Source organism: Pleuronectes platessa, chromosome 13, assembly GCF_947347685.1.
Source record: "Pleuronectes platessa chromosome 13, fPlePla1.1, whole genome shotgun sequence".
In the NCBI taxonomy this organism is placed as follows: Eukaryota; Metazoa; Chordata; class Actinopteri; order Pleuronectiformes; family Pleuronectidae; genus Pleuronectes; species Pleuronectes platessa.
In genome coordinates, this window is record NC_070638.1 from 1621923 (window position 1) to 1641112 (window position 19190).

At 46.2% G+C, this 19190-nt stretch overlaps 1 protein-coding gene across 1 annotated transcript in view; it reads left to right on the plus strand.

Annotated features, from left to right (window-relative positions):
* The first annotated feature begins 906 nt into the window (after positions 1-906).
* Positions 907-19190, plus strand: part of LOC128454756 (disco-interacting protein 2 homolog C-like) — a 95050-nt gene continuing 76766 nt past the window's right edge. The window contains 1 exon segment of the mRNA XM_053438276.1: positions 907-1097. Coding sequence (XP_053294251.1) covers positions 1019-1097 — 79 coding nt within the window. The 5' untranslated portion in view covers positions 907-1018.

A 19190-nucleotide genomic window follows, 5' to 3' on the forward strand; every position in this document is an offset into this window, starting at 1 on the left:
AAACGCGTCTCTTCTTGTTTCAGGTGTTTTCAGCTGCAGTGAATTTTACCTTCAGCTGAATGAAGCTACACACAGATAACAAACAGGAACACGGAGGAATTCACCTCCAAAATAAAAGCACAACAGTTGTTTGAAATAACAATATGAACACAGTCAAAGCATGACTAAAAACATTTACACAGAATATATATATATATATAAATATAATATATAATGTGTAACAAACTTTGTTCTCAGAAGTGAATGTCGTTTTGTTATGATCTTTGTGATAATATGATTACGTCTTTGTCTCCAGTAACAAAAGTACCAAACATCTCCCATGTGTACAAAATATTTCCTCAGATGCAAAAGTTAAACTTGAAGAGCTGAAATTCAATCTATATATTGTTGATCATCAATAAATTCATGTTATTTGACTGAAGTTTAATTTAATTGTCATAGTGTAAAAGTGGACTGAACTACAGTGTTTACATTTAGTTTCCGTTGTACATATTTGTATTTTTTATCTTGTTTTATTTGTTTTTAGTCTTCCATGTTTTCATATTGTAAATTTCTAAAAACGTCTTCTCTTCTCTTGTCTTATTTTATGTTGGTTTATTTTATCTTATCATTTGTTATCTTTTCTTCACTCAGTTTATCTTATCTCGGTTTACCTTGTCTTTTTGTGTCTTCGTGGTTGATTGTTGACATGTTGTGTTAGTTGTGTACTTGGTGAAATAAAGAGACTGACAAACAGAATTCAAACCTCTGTCACTCTGGTGATCTCAAACCACATCCGGAATGTTTTGGGCACGGGGAGGATTTTATTTTGAAAGAGGGGACCGGATGAGAGGCTTCATGTGTCGGGTAACGTGACGCAGGAGGAGGACGAGCAGCTCCGCGCAGACAGCGACACTCAGAGAAGCTCTGGCCGAGTTTGGATGTGTGTTTCTGGGGGTGTTTGAGGAGCAGCCTGGCCTGAGAGCAGAGGGCGACGGAGCCGGACAACCGGAGATTTAAGTCGGTCCCTACCGGCGGAATGGCGGACCGGGAGCCGGTGCCGCTTCCTGCGGAGATGCGGGCCAAACTGGCCGAGCTGGAGCTGGAGTTATCCGAGGGTGAGTACTTGAATTCACCGCTGAGCTCCGGAGGCTCCGCGCGGCTCCGCTGCTGCTGCTCTGCGGGGTTTGAGTCGCTGCTGGCCGGCCACCGAGGGGAGGACGAGCCGGTTCAGAGGCTGAGCTGCGGGGGGGGGGGGGGGAGTGTGGAGCTGCCACTAGTTGAACACGCACACGCATTCACACACACACACACGAACACACACGAACACACACGTTGCCATAATGAGCAGTTTGGTTAATGAGGCTGTGATTTGGAAGATGAGTTCTGGTGTTTCTGGCATTTATGGAGTTTTTAGTGTCTTCAGTCTTAAAGTGGATTTGGTGTTTTTGCAGTTTTGGTGTTTTTGGTGTTTTATTGTTTTGTATTTTTATGTTTTTCTGGGGGGGATTGTGGAGTTGTGGAGATGTGTGTCAGAAAGACTGCAGTGTTCTTATGATTTTCTTCCATTGTTGTCATGGAACATCTATGCACAACAAGACACACAACATTGAAACTGTCTCAGTGGAGGTGAAAACTAAAAACCCACAAAGTGAAACTGCAGCACACGACTTTATGTAAAGAAATAAAGAATAAAAAGGAAGAAATGCACCAATCAAAGTGTTGTATTGTCAACATAACGGCTGCAGCTGTTGATTATTATCATTATTATTCATAATCTATCGAATATGTTTTCTGTGAATTGATCCTTACGTCTTTCAAAACAGAGAAAATGCACCAAAAGTTAATTGATCACTAATTAGTTGGTATTTAAGATTAAGTGTTGGAAAAGGTCTTGTTTTGATCCATTAAACTCAGGTTATGGTGATGTCATCACAGAATCCTCACATTAAGAAGCTGGAACCTGCAAATATTCAGCTTTTTTGAAAATTAGCTGGTTATTTTCACTGCTGGCGATTAGTCCTCTTTGTGTGTTTGTGTAATCTTTCTGTTATTAGATGTCATCAGAGATAATCAGAACCATAAAGTGAGTTTAAACTGTGCAGGGATTTGTCTGAGGCTTCGATGAAGTTGTCGTCGGTTGAGTTCCCCTCCGTCATCTTGGAAAACCCCGTCCAGCAGAGTCCTGCAGTCAGAGAGAGAGAGAGAGCAGCTGCTGCCAGACGAGAGTCTTCACATGACACGCTGCAGCCAGATGAATGATCCCCATTATATTCCATCTTTCTGTCCATAACACCATCATCACACATCTGCAGGCGGCTCAGACGCTGCCTTGGTATCGATTTTCTCATTAACAGCAACATCCTCCTCGGTCTCTGATTGATATGTCACACTGCTGCAGACCCAGGATCAGCGTGTCGGGTTTCACTGGCTCTGGGTCTGGAGGCTTCACCGGGCTCGTGTGTGGAGGAAGGGAAGAGGGAGAGAGAGAGAGAGAGAGGGAGAGAGAGGGAGAGAGAGGGAGAGAGAGGGAGAGAGGGGAAGAGATTTCAAACAGCTGACTGCAAACGCACACGTCGCATTTCAACGTTTCCACTGCTGCAGAGGCTGCTTCCAAATGCAGGGAGGAGGAGGAGGAGGAGGAGGAGGAGGAGGAGGTTGACACACATTCCCTTCTTCTTCTCTTATTGTAAACAAGTGCGTCTGAGGGAAATGGGGTCAGAAGCCCCGTTGCATTATTTACGTGCTGATGATGTAAACGCACGATGATGGAGAATGAAAACCTTTCCCTTCATCCCCAAGACTTAATTTGACCTACTTTTTAGATTTCCATGCATCAACCCCCCCCCCCCCCCCCCCCTCCACTGGAGAAGGAAGGAATGGGGGGGGGGGGGGGGGGATGGTGGCAGAAAATGAGAATCAGGCAGGTGCTGCTATACAACCTCATGGGGAGCACGTGCCCCTGAGCAAGGCAGTAAACTCCACCTCCCTGGTGGTTCCTGTGAAACTACACATAATTATTTAAAGGTCCACAAGTGAAAATTTGTTAAATTCACTTGACTCCAACCAATGAGCAGCTTTGCTCATGGGCTGGGTCGGGCGCCCAATCTTTCATCCTTCAAGCTCCCAGAATGCCTTTCACCTCAGACTGAGCGGGAGCCGGCAGCTCACCCTCGGCCAATCACGAGTCGATCTCAGCCGCCAATCACGATGCTTCACCTTGTTCTTATATCAACAAATAACAAACACCTGAACAAACAAAGGAAGAAGACACCTGACGCCATCTTTGATTGACAGGTCCTCACAATGATGGAAGAACGACAGGTTGTCCTGAACTAATCGGGCGCTGGATGAATATTAAGCTCTGCAGTCCGGCCCAGATAACAAGCTGTCAACACACTGCAGATTACACACAGAGACACACACACACACACACACAGACGCACACACACACACAGAGATAACCTCACTCGACCTGCTGCATCTGGTGCTTCCTTGTCGTGCAGCAGAGTTTAACTTCCAAGTTTAATATCTTTATTTTATTTAGGAGGAAACCGCTCAGCAGTGCAGTGGTTAAATAAAAGTAATGGAGACGGAGCTTAATGTACAAAAAGTACAGCTACACATTCAGAGGTGCAGTGTGACATTGGAGTGTGTGTGAGTAGTTGCACCAGTTGTGTCACATTTTTACAAACAAAGTGCAAACAGGCCGGAGAGCAGATGTGCAGAGGTTCAGGAACCTGGAGCCAGGAGCTTCAGTCTGGTGCTGGATCTCCTGCCAGCTGGTGAGAGAGGAACCGTCTGCAGGGCTGTGGTCCTCCATGATGTTGTGGTCCTCCATGATGTTGTGGTCCTCCATGATGTTGTGGTCCTCCATGATGCTGTGGTCCTTCATGATGCTGTGGTCCTTCATGATGTTGTGGTCCTCGATGATGTTGTGGTCCTCCATGATGTTGTGGTCCTCCATGATGTTGTGGTCCTCCATGATGTTGTGGTCCTCCATGATGTTGTGGTCCCTCCATGATGTTGTGGTCCTTCATGATGTTGTGGTCCCTCCATGATGTTGTGGTCCTTCATGATGTTGTGGTCCTCCATGATGTTGTGGTCCTCCATGATGTTGTGGTCCCTCCGCAGACGCAGCCGCTGGTAAATGTCCTGGACGTCTGGAGGACTCGTCTCCGGCTGTCTGCAGTGATTTGCGGCTGTGAGCAGAACAGTTGCTCTGGTGATGCTCTGGACGGTTCTCTGGTAGTTTGTGAGGAAACCGGCGTCCGGGCCTCAGTCTCCTGACGAGCTTTCTTCACCGGGGTTCTGTTCTGTTTGAAGACCTCAGTGATGTTCACGCTGAGGAACAACCCCAGAGAGGAAACAAGAACATGACGTGACACATGCTAACATGTCGGTCGCTCCCGTCGTGCTTCTCGACGTCTCGGCCACGTTCACTCACTAAAACGTTCGATTGCCTTCATGCAGAGTCGCTGCCTGAACCCGGGCGGTGAGACGAAGGGATCGAACATGTGGAGAAACAAGAGAAACGACAGAGCGGTGATGGAGAGAACAACACGAGGCGTAGAGTTGACTCGTTTTAGTTTCAGACGTATTCAGGCTTTGATTGAAGTCGAGAGGGAGAAGCTCCTGTAGAGCTCTGTAGCTTCACCTCTCTCGCCCTGCCCTCACATCTGGTCTTGATAAGATTCCTCTGTTATTTTAAAGCTCTCTCTCTCTTTCTCTCCCTCTCTTTCCCTCTCTATCCCTCTCTATCTCTCTCCTCTCTCTTTATCCCTCTCTATCTCTCTCTATCTCTCTCCTCTCTCTCTCTCTCTCTCTATCCCTCTCCCTCTCTCTCTCTAGCTCTCTCTATCTATCCCTCTCTCTCTCTCTCTCTCTCTCTCTCTCTCTCTCCTTCTCTCTATCCCTCTCCCTATCTCTCCCTCCCTCTCTCTCTCTCTCTCCCTCTCTCTCTCTCTCTCCTGAAAGGTCTTTGTGTTCATGGCAGAGCTGATAATTACAGCAGAGCCCCGTCAGTTCGACTCCAGCTTCCCTCTATCATTTCCCCGGCGTCGCTCTGACCCGCAGACGCGGCGCTCTGGATCCAAGCTCGATCTCTCGATCTCTCTAAACGAAGTCGTCTCAGTTCACCTGGTTTCTGTAAAGAACTTTTAATGGCTCAGGAACACAACATCTCAGGAACACCGGGATGGAAACTCCTCACATTAGAAAGAGAAACTCAGCTGGACTCGAGGATGAACTGATTGGATTTTCAGGGTCAAAGGATGTTTTTTTATTTGAATTTGGAAGTTGAATGTCAAAGGTCAAGGTCACGGAAAATATGTAAAATCATCTGCAAGACAAATAAATGGAAATCTGTTTGAAAGTGACGAAGTGACGGCGTCTTGGTGAGAGAGGCGACAGGAGCTGATGGCTGCTGGAGGCGGCCATGATTAAAACCAGGTGTGGTCTGACCTTTGGATCGTAACATGGCAACAGAGGTTATAAAACGCACACAGACACACACACACACACACACAGACACACACACTTACCTTATCAGAGACACTGTGAATGAATACTCGCTGATTTCCTGCATATCAGCTGTGACCGGTGTTCTGGGTCCAGAGCTGAGGCTCCTCCTCCTTCTCTCTTATGTCAGCTTGACTTTAATTTCTCTAAAGGAGACGGATGAAGGAAAATGAGAAGTCACATGATGAGACACCACTTGCTCGTGTTTCCAAGTTGACGTCTTCGTCCTTCTACGTGTACGGCTCCTCTTCTTCAATCTTCTTCTTCCAGTTTCACGTCTGTCACGTGTTAGAAACCTCATCATCACGTCCACTCACAAGTATTCAGTAGAGTATATTCTGTAAAAACAAGTATTTACTTAAACTCAATTTGTGGATTAACTGGTGTTGTGAGTTTTTATTGTACAGGACTGACAAAAATACAGAAAATATTTTTACCACATCACAACAAAGTTTCTTTCACTAAGAGACAAAAGAGCTTGTTTTATTTTTAACGGGTTCTCTAAAGCCCTCGATTCTTAAAAGTCACTCAGAAAACTGAGGAAACAAAATAAAGCTTCATCGATTCATCTTCGTCTTTATTCACAAACAAACACCAGCTGCTGCTGCTCTTCTCCTCGTTCCTCCTCTTCCTCGTTATTCAACCCTGTCGCCTAAAAGTTACTCTTCCATCAGCAGCAAACACGTTCTGTAGGAAACATGACTTTGATATCGCTGAGTCAATGGTTTCTCATATATCGATCAATGTATTGTTTTTAAATTGGCAATAATTCCTAAGATGCATTAGGCTGCGTAATCAAGTGACAAACACAAGCAGCTCATCCTTCACTGAATTATTTTCACTGGTTTAAGCAAAATAAACTTTCTTTGACTCCGTTATAAACAGATCTAAGTTGATAAAGTGAGATTTATTTGCAGCTTGTGCTTTTAACCTCGACGTGAGAAAGAACTTCAGGGACGTCAATGCACTTCTGCACCCCCCCCCCCCCCCCCAAAAACAAGTCAGCATTTTCATTTGCTCAGCGTCTCGTGTCAGTCACGGCAGCTTCAGATGCGAAACCCCCTCAGTCGTCTAATTGGCTCGTTGTAAGAATAGTAAAGTAAGTTTTTATTTTCCTGCAGGATCAGCAGTTAATGAGTCGACTGTACAACTGCAGCTCAGAGGTTCAGGTTCAGGCTTCATGGGGCCGCGGGTCGGGGCTCAGAAAAGGGGGTTTCTGGGAAAAAATGTCCGGCTGTGGAAATCTGATCAACACCACAGACTGACTGACGCTTCACATCGTGGTCACACAACAGCACATTGGGAAATCGGGCTTTAGAGGACAAGCTCGATGTTGACCAGTAGTGATCCTAAGATTCTCACTCCTCAGTTCAATGCAGAGACAGATTTCTGATCCGTCACTCACAGATTCAATCTCTGGAGCTTCGTCCCCGTTCTGCTGAAGTGAGTGAATTACAACATCTGACGTGTTGGAAACTCTCTGGTGTCACAGCTTGAAATAATGGAACTGCTGCTGGAAAACATTCGACCGCATGCAACTGCCATGCTGCTTCTCAGGGAGGTGATGTCATCACTGGAGGGGGGGGGAGGGGGGGAGGATCTGCCAGATTGCATCATTAAGCTGCTCAGACGTCTCCTCTCTGTTTCCGTCCCTCTTCGTCCCGCCTGTTGACAGACAGCGAGGTCTGAAGGGGACAAGACCAGTAGAGAAGCAGCGACTCCACTGGTCTCTAACTGGGAACATGATAGAAACTGAAACTCCACCTTTTTCCTTCTCTTCTCAAACACTCGCCACAAATATGCTCGTCCTGTTCGCTGGTGGTTTACGGCTCCAGCTCTGACTCGGTGACCTCCTGACCCCACGAGCCTCGGTCGGCCCGGATGCTGGGACCAGTGTTTCCCTCTCCCAGTTGCTGATGGTGGAGAAACAGCACCAGCTCGTTTTGATCCTTAAAAATCACTGATCACAAACTTTATGGAACTACTTTGAAAGTCGGGGCCTTTCCTTCCTTCCAGCTCCGCTACTCATCATAGCTGAGCTTTGATTGTTTATTTGTTTGGTCCATGTCCCATCTGCAAACATGGAGGAGGCAGGGTTATGGCCATACTGCAACCAGCCACCAGGGGCTGATCACGACATTTTGGCTTCACTTTTGGAAACTGTTATGTTTAATTCATCTTTACCACATATTTGGAAGAGGCGCTCTACCGTAAATAGTTTAATGTATTCGTAAAAAGTAAAAAAATAGTATTCTGTATAATGGAAAATCGAAAAACTGAAATCTTCCTCTCTCTCTCTCTCTCTCTCTCTCTCTCTCTCTCTCTCTCTCTCTCTCTCTCTCCCCCCTCTCTCTCCCCCTCTCTCTCTCTCTCGCCCTGGTCCTCTCCCTGTGTGGAAACACTCTTCATCGAACCCGGCTGCTCTGTGACTCACTCGCTGTCAGCATTCTTCACCGTGGAGCTCATGTTAGAAAACGGCTTTGATACAGTCGCTCTATGAAAACAGGTTCCTGTGATCCAACCATAAGTAAACAGAGGGTCAGGCCTGTTGAGGTGCCCTTGAGCAAGATGCCGTCACACTTTCTGCTTTCCTTGTGTAAACCGTCCCTGTAGTGACACAGGTTAAATTAGATAAACAAGCCTCTTAAAGACTAAAGAACTTATAAACACATGCTAACGGCTGTTTCAATTATTCTGTCCACTCCATTTATGTCGATGAGGAAATAACAGAATCTGAAATCTGACCTGAATGAAACTGGGATTAATCACAGAACTGAAGAATGAAGCCTCTCAGCTTAAAACCTCCGTCACCGAGAAGACGAGGAGGTGTGTGAGACTCGAACCGACAACCCCCCTCGATCAGAGCGTATTTACAACACAGGGTTTCCTTCAGGAGGCCTCTAGAGGAGGTGTGTGTGGCGTGGGCAGAGGGAGGTGGCCATGTTTTAGACGTGTTCACCGATAGTTTGAAACTCGACTTGGTCCAAACTCAGGAGATATCGATCAGTGCAGAAACATATTCATTTTTTTGAGCCGATAAACCCGAATGTCAGAAAGTGGTTGCCACAGTTTTTATTTGCTTACTGTAGGTTTTAAATACTGCAGCTCAAGGGGGGGGGGGGGGGCAGCCTGCTCGGCACAGAACGAGAACAAGTGATGAATTCCATCTGTGTCACTACACAAACCTTATCCCTGGAATCTGCTTAAAATTGCCCTCATCCGTGGAGACATTCTCCCAAACTGGTCTGAACCACTTTGGAGATTAGAGCGTTGTTTGCTTTCAGAGACACGAGAGGACGGATAAGAGGAGCATTGTCCTGTGGACCTGAACAAGGCCACCGCCGGCTGCAGCTGAGGCCTGGACGGCTGGAGAGCTGGAGGCTCGTTTGCCTCCCGGTATGTCGGGGTGATAAACCAACGCAGCTCCGGAGAGGCTGCCAGGGAAAGGGGATTAGTTTCAGTTCTACGTAGACAACGATTCACTGAGCACCGTCCAAAACAAGAGACCACACTCACACTGTGCATGAAGAGACTTCTGTCAGAGGTCCTGTAAACGAGTGTAAATGCTTCAGAAATAGAAAGAAGCAGAACAAAAGCAGTTGTTTCTTCAGTGGAGCTGCAGCAGTGATCTGCACAGTGGGATTTATACTGGAACCATGTGAGAGTGGTTAGGACACGCGTGTTGTAAGAACTGAACATGCAACCCTCAGTAATGCTGGAGCCAACTCTCTGGGCGCTCTGTGAGGCAGCTGCAGGAGGCCAAACCGGAGCGTGTAGTAACTGCATGAACCAATCGGGCTCCTCATACAGATTCAAGCCGAGGGGCGTGGCCTGCACTCTGAGAGGAAGCTGTCACCGACTCTCAGGAGCCTCCGAATGTACAAGAGCCTCGACTCCATGAGGGACGGGGGCCTCGACCGAGTCCAGCCTCCGTCCTGGAGACAAGTCTCTCGTCTCGGATCAGGGGCGGAGTCTCTCCTCTCTGTGTACACTCTGTGTCGCTTCCCCCTCGAAATGATGGGATCTGACCCCAGACCTGTTGTTGCTGCTCGGAGGCTGGAGTGCAGCCAAGTGTGGCTCAGTCGGGCGTCGGAGGTTTACAGCTCTCCAGATGGTTTGTGTTACATATGTAAATAAAATTGTCTCCGCACAGGACAAATGGAAACACACACACACATACACACACACACACACACACACACACACACGCCAGGTGCTGATCATACACAACTGTTGGGAGTGAGGCCCCCCCCGCTCTCATTAACTCTGTGGTGTAGAGTTCCTCGGTGGCACCAACACTAACAAGGTGAGAGTGAAGAAGAAGAAGAAGAAGAAGAAGAAGAAGATGGACGACTGGACAGAAATGAAACCATCTCCTCCACGGGCGTTTCACCTGGAGCCTGAGTCACTGTGGAGTGGAGCTGCGGAATCGAACTCCCGCTGCTACACACTCCCCCCGACATCAGAATCTTTGGTTTTCTATCATCGTTTGTATTTTGCACCTCAAAGAGAAACAGTAACAGGTGATACCATTGGTAGCTGAGTCGTGACAGATGAGCACCAATCAGGAGGCAGGTTACATTAATGACACTTCAGGAGACTCTGAGCTGTTTGGAGTTGTGTTGTCTTCTTCTGGTCTTTGTGTAGATATCATTTCAGGCTTGTAAACGTTGGAGTCTCACGTGAGGCGGAACGTGACACCTTTTTGGCCGTTGATGGTTTTTGAGCAGAGAATGAACTCAATTTGCATTTTAATGCCTCTGGCTGGGCTCCATGACGGGCGGGGGGGGCGGGGGGGGGGGGGGGGGGGGGGGCAGATTTATCTCGGTGTAATCAACACGGACGCGAGTCGTGAAATGACTTTGCACAAACTGCTCGTGTGGAAAAAAAAAGCTGCTGGTTTACAATTCAGCTTAAAGCTCAAAAGAACAGAGGCAGTTCTGTGTCGGGGGAGTTTGGGGGGGGTGGGGGGGGGGAGTCTGGTAACTGAAATGTCACAAGTTCAGTGAACGTGTCCGTCAGCAGCAGCTTGAGAAAAACACTGAAACTGGTAAAATGTTTCAAGTCTTCAGAAAGTTCAGAATGAGAAGGTTCAGAATCTGACTTTTATATCGATGAGAGATTTAGATTTAGGATTAAAACTCAGATTGTCGTCTCTAACAATTAATACTGTAAGCAGGTTATGTTTTCATCCCTTATTGTTTGTGTGCAGCCGGAGTTTTACAAGAAAATACAACAGAAGTACCACATTAATTACCTACTAATTCATCAAGTATTACCTTGTATGTACTGTGAAGCTTCTTTCTGCTCATCTCCTTCATATTTAATATTCTACCTGGTTAATTTGTCTGTTTCCACGACTGTTACTTTATTTTACAACCTGCTGGAGGAAACCAGTTCAAATAGAAGCTCTCCAGTTTATTGAGTGATGGAGGATCTGCTCCGAGCGCTGCAGCTTGTGACCCTGAAGGAAAGAGGGAGTGACCTTCATGACCCTCGTCTGTTACTGTGCACATGGCCTGTTGATGGGGGGGGGGAGGTGGAGTGTCAACGTCTTCCCCTGTAAGCGTTGAAGTGATTATCTACGTCCAGCTAACTGGGTCATGATGGAGATGGATGATTCCTGGACACCCCCCCCCCCCCCCCCCCCACAACTTGAATGTTCCACTTCACATCTGAGCTGATTTTCTCTCTCTGCAGAAAGAGGACGGGGATTTCACCATTTGCTCTTTCCAGACTAAAAACAAGAAGCTTACCAGGCTCCCTACAGCACCCCCCCCCCCCCCCCAAGTCTGACATTGTGCAATTTCAACAATCTGACTTTTCTCTGCTGCCTCAAATGAGCCTTTGTACAGTTGAGGGAAGAGGGAGAACGTCTTGTGTTACGCCGGCCCCCCCTTTGGTTTGATTTCTCGTATAACCAGGCAACTGCTGGTGATGGTGGGGGGTGGGGGGTAGGGGGGGGGGGCAGTAAGTGAGACTGTTAAAGTGCTGATGACCCCCCCCCCCCCCCCGGTGTACGGTTCTCTTGTCCAGAGACTTTATCCCGACACTGAGAACACAGCAGGAGGAGTTGAAGGAGAAGTGTTTCTGCTCCCGTTGTTATGAACTCAAGGGTTGTGAGTCCCAACCAGATGTGTTACAGTTACACAACGTGACGAGGACCAGGGACTGTGAACTCTCCTGTCGGGCTCAGGAAGCTCGGTGTGGAACCAGCTGATCACTCAGATCTGCTGCTGCTATGATCTCTCACTTCCTCCCTTGACTCAGGGATGATTGGAAAAATATGAAACTATTTAACCTCGACAGCTGAAGGTTCAAATCTGCTTGATTACTTAGTTTCAGACGGTGGAGTGAGGACGTGGACGTTGTGGGACAGACACAGAAGCATGGAGTCTAATGAGCCTTCGATCTGTAGGTACAGCACTGTAGGAAATGCAAAGACATAATGAGATGTCCTGTCTATCTATGGCTGATTTCAGACCTGCACTGAGATCTGGAGAAGGTTCTGCATGAACACAACTCTCTGAGTGAGAGCTTCAGACGTTCTGCGGGGGGGGGGGGGGGGTGGTACACACCTGGTATTCATTTGTTGTGATCCAATCACATGTGGCCTGTGTGCGTTTGTACATGGCTTTAAAAAGTGTCCCCACATGTGTCTCGTGATGGAAAGTGCCGACACAATCCTCTGGAGTTTGTGTCTGAATATGACTTTTGGAAAATGTTGTCTTTAATATCAACAACTGTTGACCTGCAGATCATTTTCATCAGAACCCAGATTTGAGTGAAATGCCTCATGCACTAGTGCAGTGTGTTATTTTTAAAACACCTGTAACATTGCAAAACCACAAGTGTCAGCTGTTGCAGGGATCAGACCTACGATCTTTCTGTTGGGGGGGGGGGGGGGGAGGTTCTGGCCTCACCGTGGCCCGGCTCCAGTGATGAGAACGTGTTCTGGACCAGCAGCATCAGTGTTATCTCAGAGTTCAGCCGAGTGTGAGCTTCTGTTTCATCGTGTTGTCGTCTGATAGCGTCTCATCCAGATCCTCATGCTCTCAGCGCTTCAGGGACTTTAACATGCTTTTCTGCCTCGGCTCCATTTCTGTTTGTTTTTATCTCCCAGACAAAACAGTCTGAGAGAGGCTGGAGGGAGTGTGTGTCTTTATGTGTGTGTGTAGAATCAGAGTCAGGTGTATGATCATGTTGTATGACTTCAGTGTTTTGTGTTTAAAAGTTGAACCCTTTTAAACACAAATACAGAGACAGAATAACGCAGAACTTCTTTTAGTTTCTAGTTTAACAGTCAGAAGTGGAAAAATAACAAATAAATTCAAATTTGGGAAAACACAACAACTTCCTTTACACTGAGCTGAAGTCTTGTGTTCGGTTCTAATAACAGTTCAGAGCAGCTAAGATGAAGTGAATACTGAGAAAAGAAAAACCCAGTTTTATCCGTGTGAAACTACTTTACTTTAGAGACGTGGTGTTGGATCAGTTCAAAGTTATTTACTGAACGATGCTTTTATCAAACATCTCTAAATATAAAGATATATCGATGAAAAGCAAATAAACAAAGAGGAAAAGTCTTGTTGTTCTCTGACGACCTGTTTTCCTTCCTGCTGATATGAACTAAGTTGAACTGGTGTAAAACACATAGAAATAGAGACGGGCTCTGACAGGAAGTGAAGACTGAAGACGAGTTGGACTCAGTGGAGTTCCACCTGAAGCAGGGTGGAGGACTCGAGGTCTCCAGGTCCCGAGGTGGATTCTCTGTGAGGACGAGCTCAGGAACCTCAGGTGACTTTGGTCTGAGCTGCGGTCGAGAACCTTTCATATAAACACGTCAGGAACTCAGTGAGGACCCGGAGCAGCCACACGCTGTTTACACGTCCTGCCTCACGTCAACACACTGGAGTCACACTGTTTATGTGTTTGTTCCATTCCCAGCGTCTTCATAGTTTTACCACTATATTTAGACTATTTCCACCCAGTTCAACCAGAATAACTGGAATGGACCGAGTGCTGCAGACATTCAGGTTCATCTCACTGATGATGATGATGATGATGATGATGTTCTACTCGGACATTTAAGACATTTCTGTGAACTTGTATTTTACAGCAGATGAAACACTTTTAAATCTCATGAGAGTGAGTTTCATCAACTCATATTTCATCTTGCTGCTTGGATATAAAACATCTTTAGCATTCAGCGAGGTGAGATCACATTTTCTTCAACGGGAGTTTGTGACTTGTCTAAATATCTGAATCTGACTTCAAACACATGAAGCTCTCTGATAAATGTTCGTGCTGAATTCACTAGAAGACGTCAGAGACATCGTTTCTCAGCTCATGTAGAGTTTGTTCATTTTATATGTTCAGCTTTTGCAACTTGAACAGGACCAATCACATTTTTAATGCTGCTTATTTATTCATGACAACAATTTGCTGATTCTCAAATGAATAAATAATTATTTCTCCTCATTTGGTGAAACATTGACGATGTAAATATGTGTAAACGTGAAGGAGATTTACAGATACTACGCTGAGTAAGACGAACTCATAGCTGAGCTTAAGTACACACACTCACACACACACACACACACACACACACACACACACACACACACACACACACACACACACACACGGCATTTGTGTAAATCCAGGATGTACTGAGCTGCAGAGATGAGAGGATTAACCTGCTCGTGGTCACACGCTTCAGAGCAGGACAGAAACCATGCACCTGCTCAAAGAGGTTTATGGAGGACGATGGTTTTTAAAGCTGCCCTGAAGAACCAATCGTCTTTTAGTAAAAGACATTTACAGTGTTCGTTTGAAGCAAAGAAATCAAAGTTGAAAGGAAAAAGAGATTTAGAGAATAAAGTCGAAATGTGATGAAAATAAAGTTGTGAATTTAGGATATGTGTCATTTTCGGGGGGGAATATGTCGTGATGTAAAAACAGAACCACGCTGACCTCTTACTGCTTTTCTGGGTTCTTCCTCTATTCTCATGATATTAAGACTTAAGTATTATTACTTGTTTTCAGTTGAGATCTTTATTTAGACTCAGTTTTCTCTATAAACTGCAGGAAAACTATCAGACAATTGGATTTAATTCTTTTGAGGCACAGTCACAAGTCGTGGTGATCAGCTGAAGATGAAGAAGATGTTTCGTCTGTTGTTTGTTATCAGTGTTTTTACATTGAAGGACGAGGTTGACCTTTCACCTCAGTAGTGGGTCTGTTGCTCTCTGGTGGGCTATATTACAGATTATCACAGATTACCAGACGTCTCATTTATTCCTCTATTCTCTCTCTTCCTCTCCTTCGTGCCCCCCCACCACGTGACTCTTCCTCTCTATTCAAATCCAGCAGCTGCAGGATGGAGATTTTTCCTCCTCACTTTGTTTCCTCTGATTTCTCAGCGACCGGAATCCCTTTCTTCTTCTTCTTCTTCTTCTCTCGGTCCTTTCTTTTTCTGGATTGTCAAGAGAGTCAGAAATCTGAGCTCTAATTATCTCCATCCCCTGCGCTCCTTCTCCTCCGTCTCTCCTCCGTCTCTCCTCCCTGGACATTTTCTATAAAATCTCAGCCCGGCCGGTTTATGCTGAATATCTCATGTGACTCTCTCAGCAGCCGGTGGCTTCCTGCTCCGGTCCGGTTCCCTTCAGTGAAGCTGACGGTAGAAACCCGTCACTTTGAGAATCTGCAGTAGTTCTGTCTTGTTTAAGGAGTGAAGCCTCATCCCTTCAGTCGTCTGCCCCCCCCCCCCCCCTCTGCTCGACCAGTGTAGAAAAAGCTGCCGAGCAGATGGCCGCTGTGGCATTGGACGGAAGTCATGTGCTGCGTGTCCTCTGTCCCTTTGGTACAGAATGTGACTTCCTGTCGGCCTTGCACCATATGTTACTGATATGCACAAAAATAAAAATCAATGATTAACTAGTATCAATGTGTCCGGTGCACAATTGTCCTCTAGAAACAATCCTGCAGTCTGTCTGTAGGACGCGCTGGTTTATTGTGTTGTTTAGGTCTCACACCTGAGTCCAGTGTGAGTTGTGTCCTCTTGTTTATCACATCACAACAAGTGTGTCTCCTGTGAGAGGAACTGACTGAGTCACAGCTTCACCTGTCACAGTCCACACTCCAGTTGAGGAGTGAAACTGAACTGAGATCAGTTAAAAAGACTCGGAGGTTATTCAAAAACAGAGTTTAACTCCAATATTGAATATGTTAATGTAAGTGTGTCTGTCTCTGTGTGTGTGTCTGTGTGTGTGTCTTATTGTTGTGTGCCCTGTAGTGAGGGAGGTCGGCTCTTGAATGAGGTCATCACCAGCCCGGCTGTTTGTTGTCCTTGTTGTAAACAGCAGCCGCGGCTCCAACGGCCGTTTGGCACCAGCTCGTGTTGTATTATCACGATAATAATAATTATCACGATAATAATAAACTTAATTATTCAGCGATTGTCTTAACAAAGCTATAAAGCCCATACCAGAAAGAACAAATGGAAATTAGTAGAGAATAAAATGAAGTTGCACAGAAAAGCAACATATGTCAAAGTTTCATGTCCCAGATTTGATAGAGATGATGTCATCAGTTAAACTCTTCCGGAGGAGGCCTGGTCACCAGCTGTCCTCGTCCCCCCCGATAATCACACCTCTGTTTTCCATTTCCCGAGAGGAAGCAGCAACATTTGTAGGATTTCAAAGTTATAATTCTAGAAGTTTGTAGGATCCGTCCTCCTCGGACTCAGAAGCTGAATCATCCACAGATTCACCGGCTGCTGTCGGGACGTCGGTAAAATCACCTGCAGTGGAAAACAGACTTCTGAGTTCACAACCTGCAGCTCGAAGACAAATGATAGAGTTTGTATATTGTTTATATCGGTGCAAATATTGAAAACACAATATATTGTTGATACAAATGTTCATAAAAGCAATAAATTCAGCTCATGTGCTCCTTCAAAGATTTTTGAGGATTTCTTTTGAGTGACAGATTCACTTGAAACCCGGAAATATTTAACTCGCTTTGCAGCAGCTGATGGTTTTTCTCCAAAAATGAAGAAATGTGTCTATGTATATTTATTTATGATGCATGTGAATCTTATTAAAACAGGTTTCCTGTCCTCTAGTGCAAGTAGCCTTATGCTCAAACACCTCCCATAATCCCTTTCTCTCAGCCGCCGGCTCAGAGGAGTCCGTATGTTCCGTCCTTCTGTCTCAACCGCCGGGTCAGGGGCGAACGAGGAGGAGAGAGAGGGCACGTGGACCAGAGGGAGATCGGTTTAAACCGTCCTGCAGACCCCCCCCCCCCCACTGAACGCCCCATCTACCACCACTTCAGAATCCATCACCAGACTCTGATCCTCATTGAGATGCATTCGCTCCGTTCAGTAAAATCACAGGTCAAACGGTTGAGGCCTGAAAACTGTGAACCCTGAGAAGTGGGTTCACAGTGAATGTCCAGGTGATGGAGGTCGACAGGGGTCACAGAGGGGTCATGTCTGTCCAGAGGAAACCTCGCTGAGCTGCACCCTCCTCTCTCACCCCCCCCCAACATCCCTACCTCCTTCTCTCTGCCCTCGTCTCCTCCTCTTCTCACACTCTGTGATTTAAATGAAAAGCTGGAATAAACAGGAGGACATGAAGAAAGTCATTTTGAACGAGAGGAGATTGTGTAATTACCGAGTGTAGCGGGGGGGGCGGCTGTTGGCAGATCCCGACTTGGTCTAGAAACCCAGATCGTGCTTCTGTTGGACGCCGTCCAGAGACGAGACTGAGACCAGCTGATCTGTGTGAGCGCTGTGGATTCATCTGCTGTTACACAACCGGCGGCCTCGTCTTATTGGATGAGGCAGGTCACCGATTGGTTGCTGATTGATTTCACTTTTGAAATAATGATCGGTCCTGTGAAAGTTTAACGATGAGTTGAATCAAGGTGATAAATTATCTCTGAGTGATTCTCTCGTGTTCAGTCAGAGAGGAGTTGAAGTGAAGGAGCTCAGAGGATCGTTTACCTGGAAACAACTGAAATCACACGGATGAGGGAGAATATTCGATTTTAAGTTTTCATGAGGATCTGATGAAGATTGTGTAACACACAGAATAGCAGACGTGCAAAGTATGAAACAATTAAACTACAAAAACCACACATAGACCACAGAGCAGTAATAATTCAAATTTCATTTTCTGTGTAACACAGAATAACTGAAAACACACACACACACGCAAACACACCCACACACACGCCCGCACACACACACACACACACACACTGAAGAATTGAGAATAAAAATATCACTAAGACGAGAAAAGTCACGAGTTTAACAAGAAGTAAATAAAAGAAGAAGAAAATTCTCTCTAGTTTCTCTTTATGAATTAGCTTCAGTTCACTCTGTTCATCCAGATCACATCTTATGACTGTCACCCCCCCCCCCCCCCCCCCCCCCGGGCTTCTCTCCAGCCACTTCGGGACTCCAGTTCCCATGATTCCTCCTCTGCTGAGGTCAGAGGTCACCTGCAGGAGAAGAGGACCTCCCCCTCGACACGTGGATTCCTCCATGAGGTTGAGTAAGATCCTCAACTCTGTGTTTGGATCAGATTCATCACCTCAGAGTTCTTTCCATTCCCTCGCTCACCTCTCTTTCCTTTCCCTTCCTTCATCCCTCTCTCTTTATATGGAATGCAGTCATGTGCTCTGGACTCTTCCTCACACACACACACACAGACACACACACTCTCTGTGCAGCATCACACATGGTGATGGAGAGCCGGGTGTAGCAGGAGGAGACACTGACTGAGCGTTAGAAGAGGAAATCACAGACTGTGAGTTAATCCTCCTCGTTGTTCTGACTCTGGATCAGTGCAGCGGCTCCTGGACCTCGTGCTCATTGTTCTGAGCTCTCGTGGCTCGGCCTGATGAAAGGAAACTCTGTGTAGAGTCGCACAGAGCCGCTCTGTTCACCGAGGACAAAGAGAGTGAGGAGTTACTTCCTGCGGGCGTGAGGAGCACGTTACAGTCACACTGCGACAAAAACAGTTTAGAAGTTTAAAAGTGAATAAAGTAGTTTTGTGTGTTTCACTTTGATTTATCGACACGTGCTTCCCTTTCCGTCGGGCCTTGTTGTTCACACGGCTGAGGGGGGGGCGTCCCACACTGAGCACACTGGACAGGAGAGAGAGAGGAAGCAGATGAAGGAGCTGACTTCCTGCTGAGGACCGAGGTGGAAACTCCCTCAAGCCCACACCATGTCCTCACACCTGGGGGGAGGAGCCAGTGCTGAGTTATTAATCAGAGTTATCGTGGAGTCGTTTCATCAGAGAGATCATTTCCTTCATGAGCTGCAGAGCAACAGAATTAGTTTTAATTTAAAGTTTTAACAGGCTGATAAAGACATTTTACTGTGGCCTCATTGTTCGCTCTCATGCTGCAGCGTTTGAATCCACTGTGGTGTTCTCATCTGCAACACAACACACAGACACACACAGACACACACACAGGAACAATGGTCTCTTCAGCCTGCAGCCACGTGAACAGGTGCAGTAAACCCTCCGACATATAGAGCGTTGATTGTCTGAACCAGGAAAGTGATGTAAGAGAAGAAGTTCACTTAGAGACGTGAAAACAAAACTTTATCTTGTAACTGTAATCTTTAATCAACGTGTTTTATTCACTTGAACGTGAGAAATGAAATC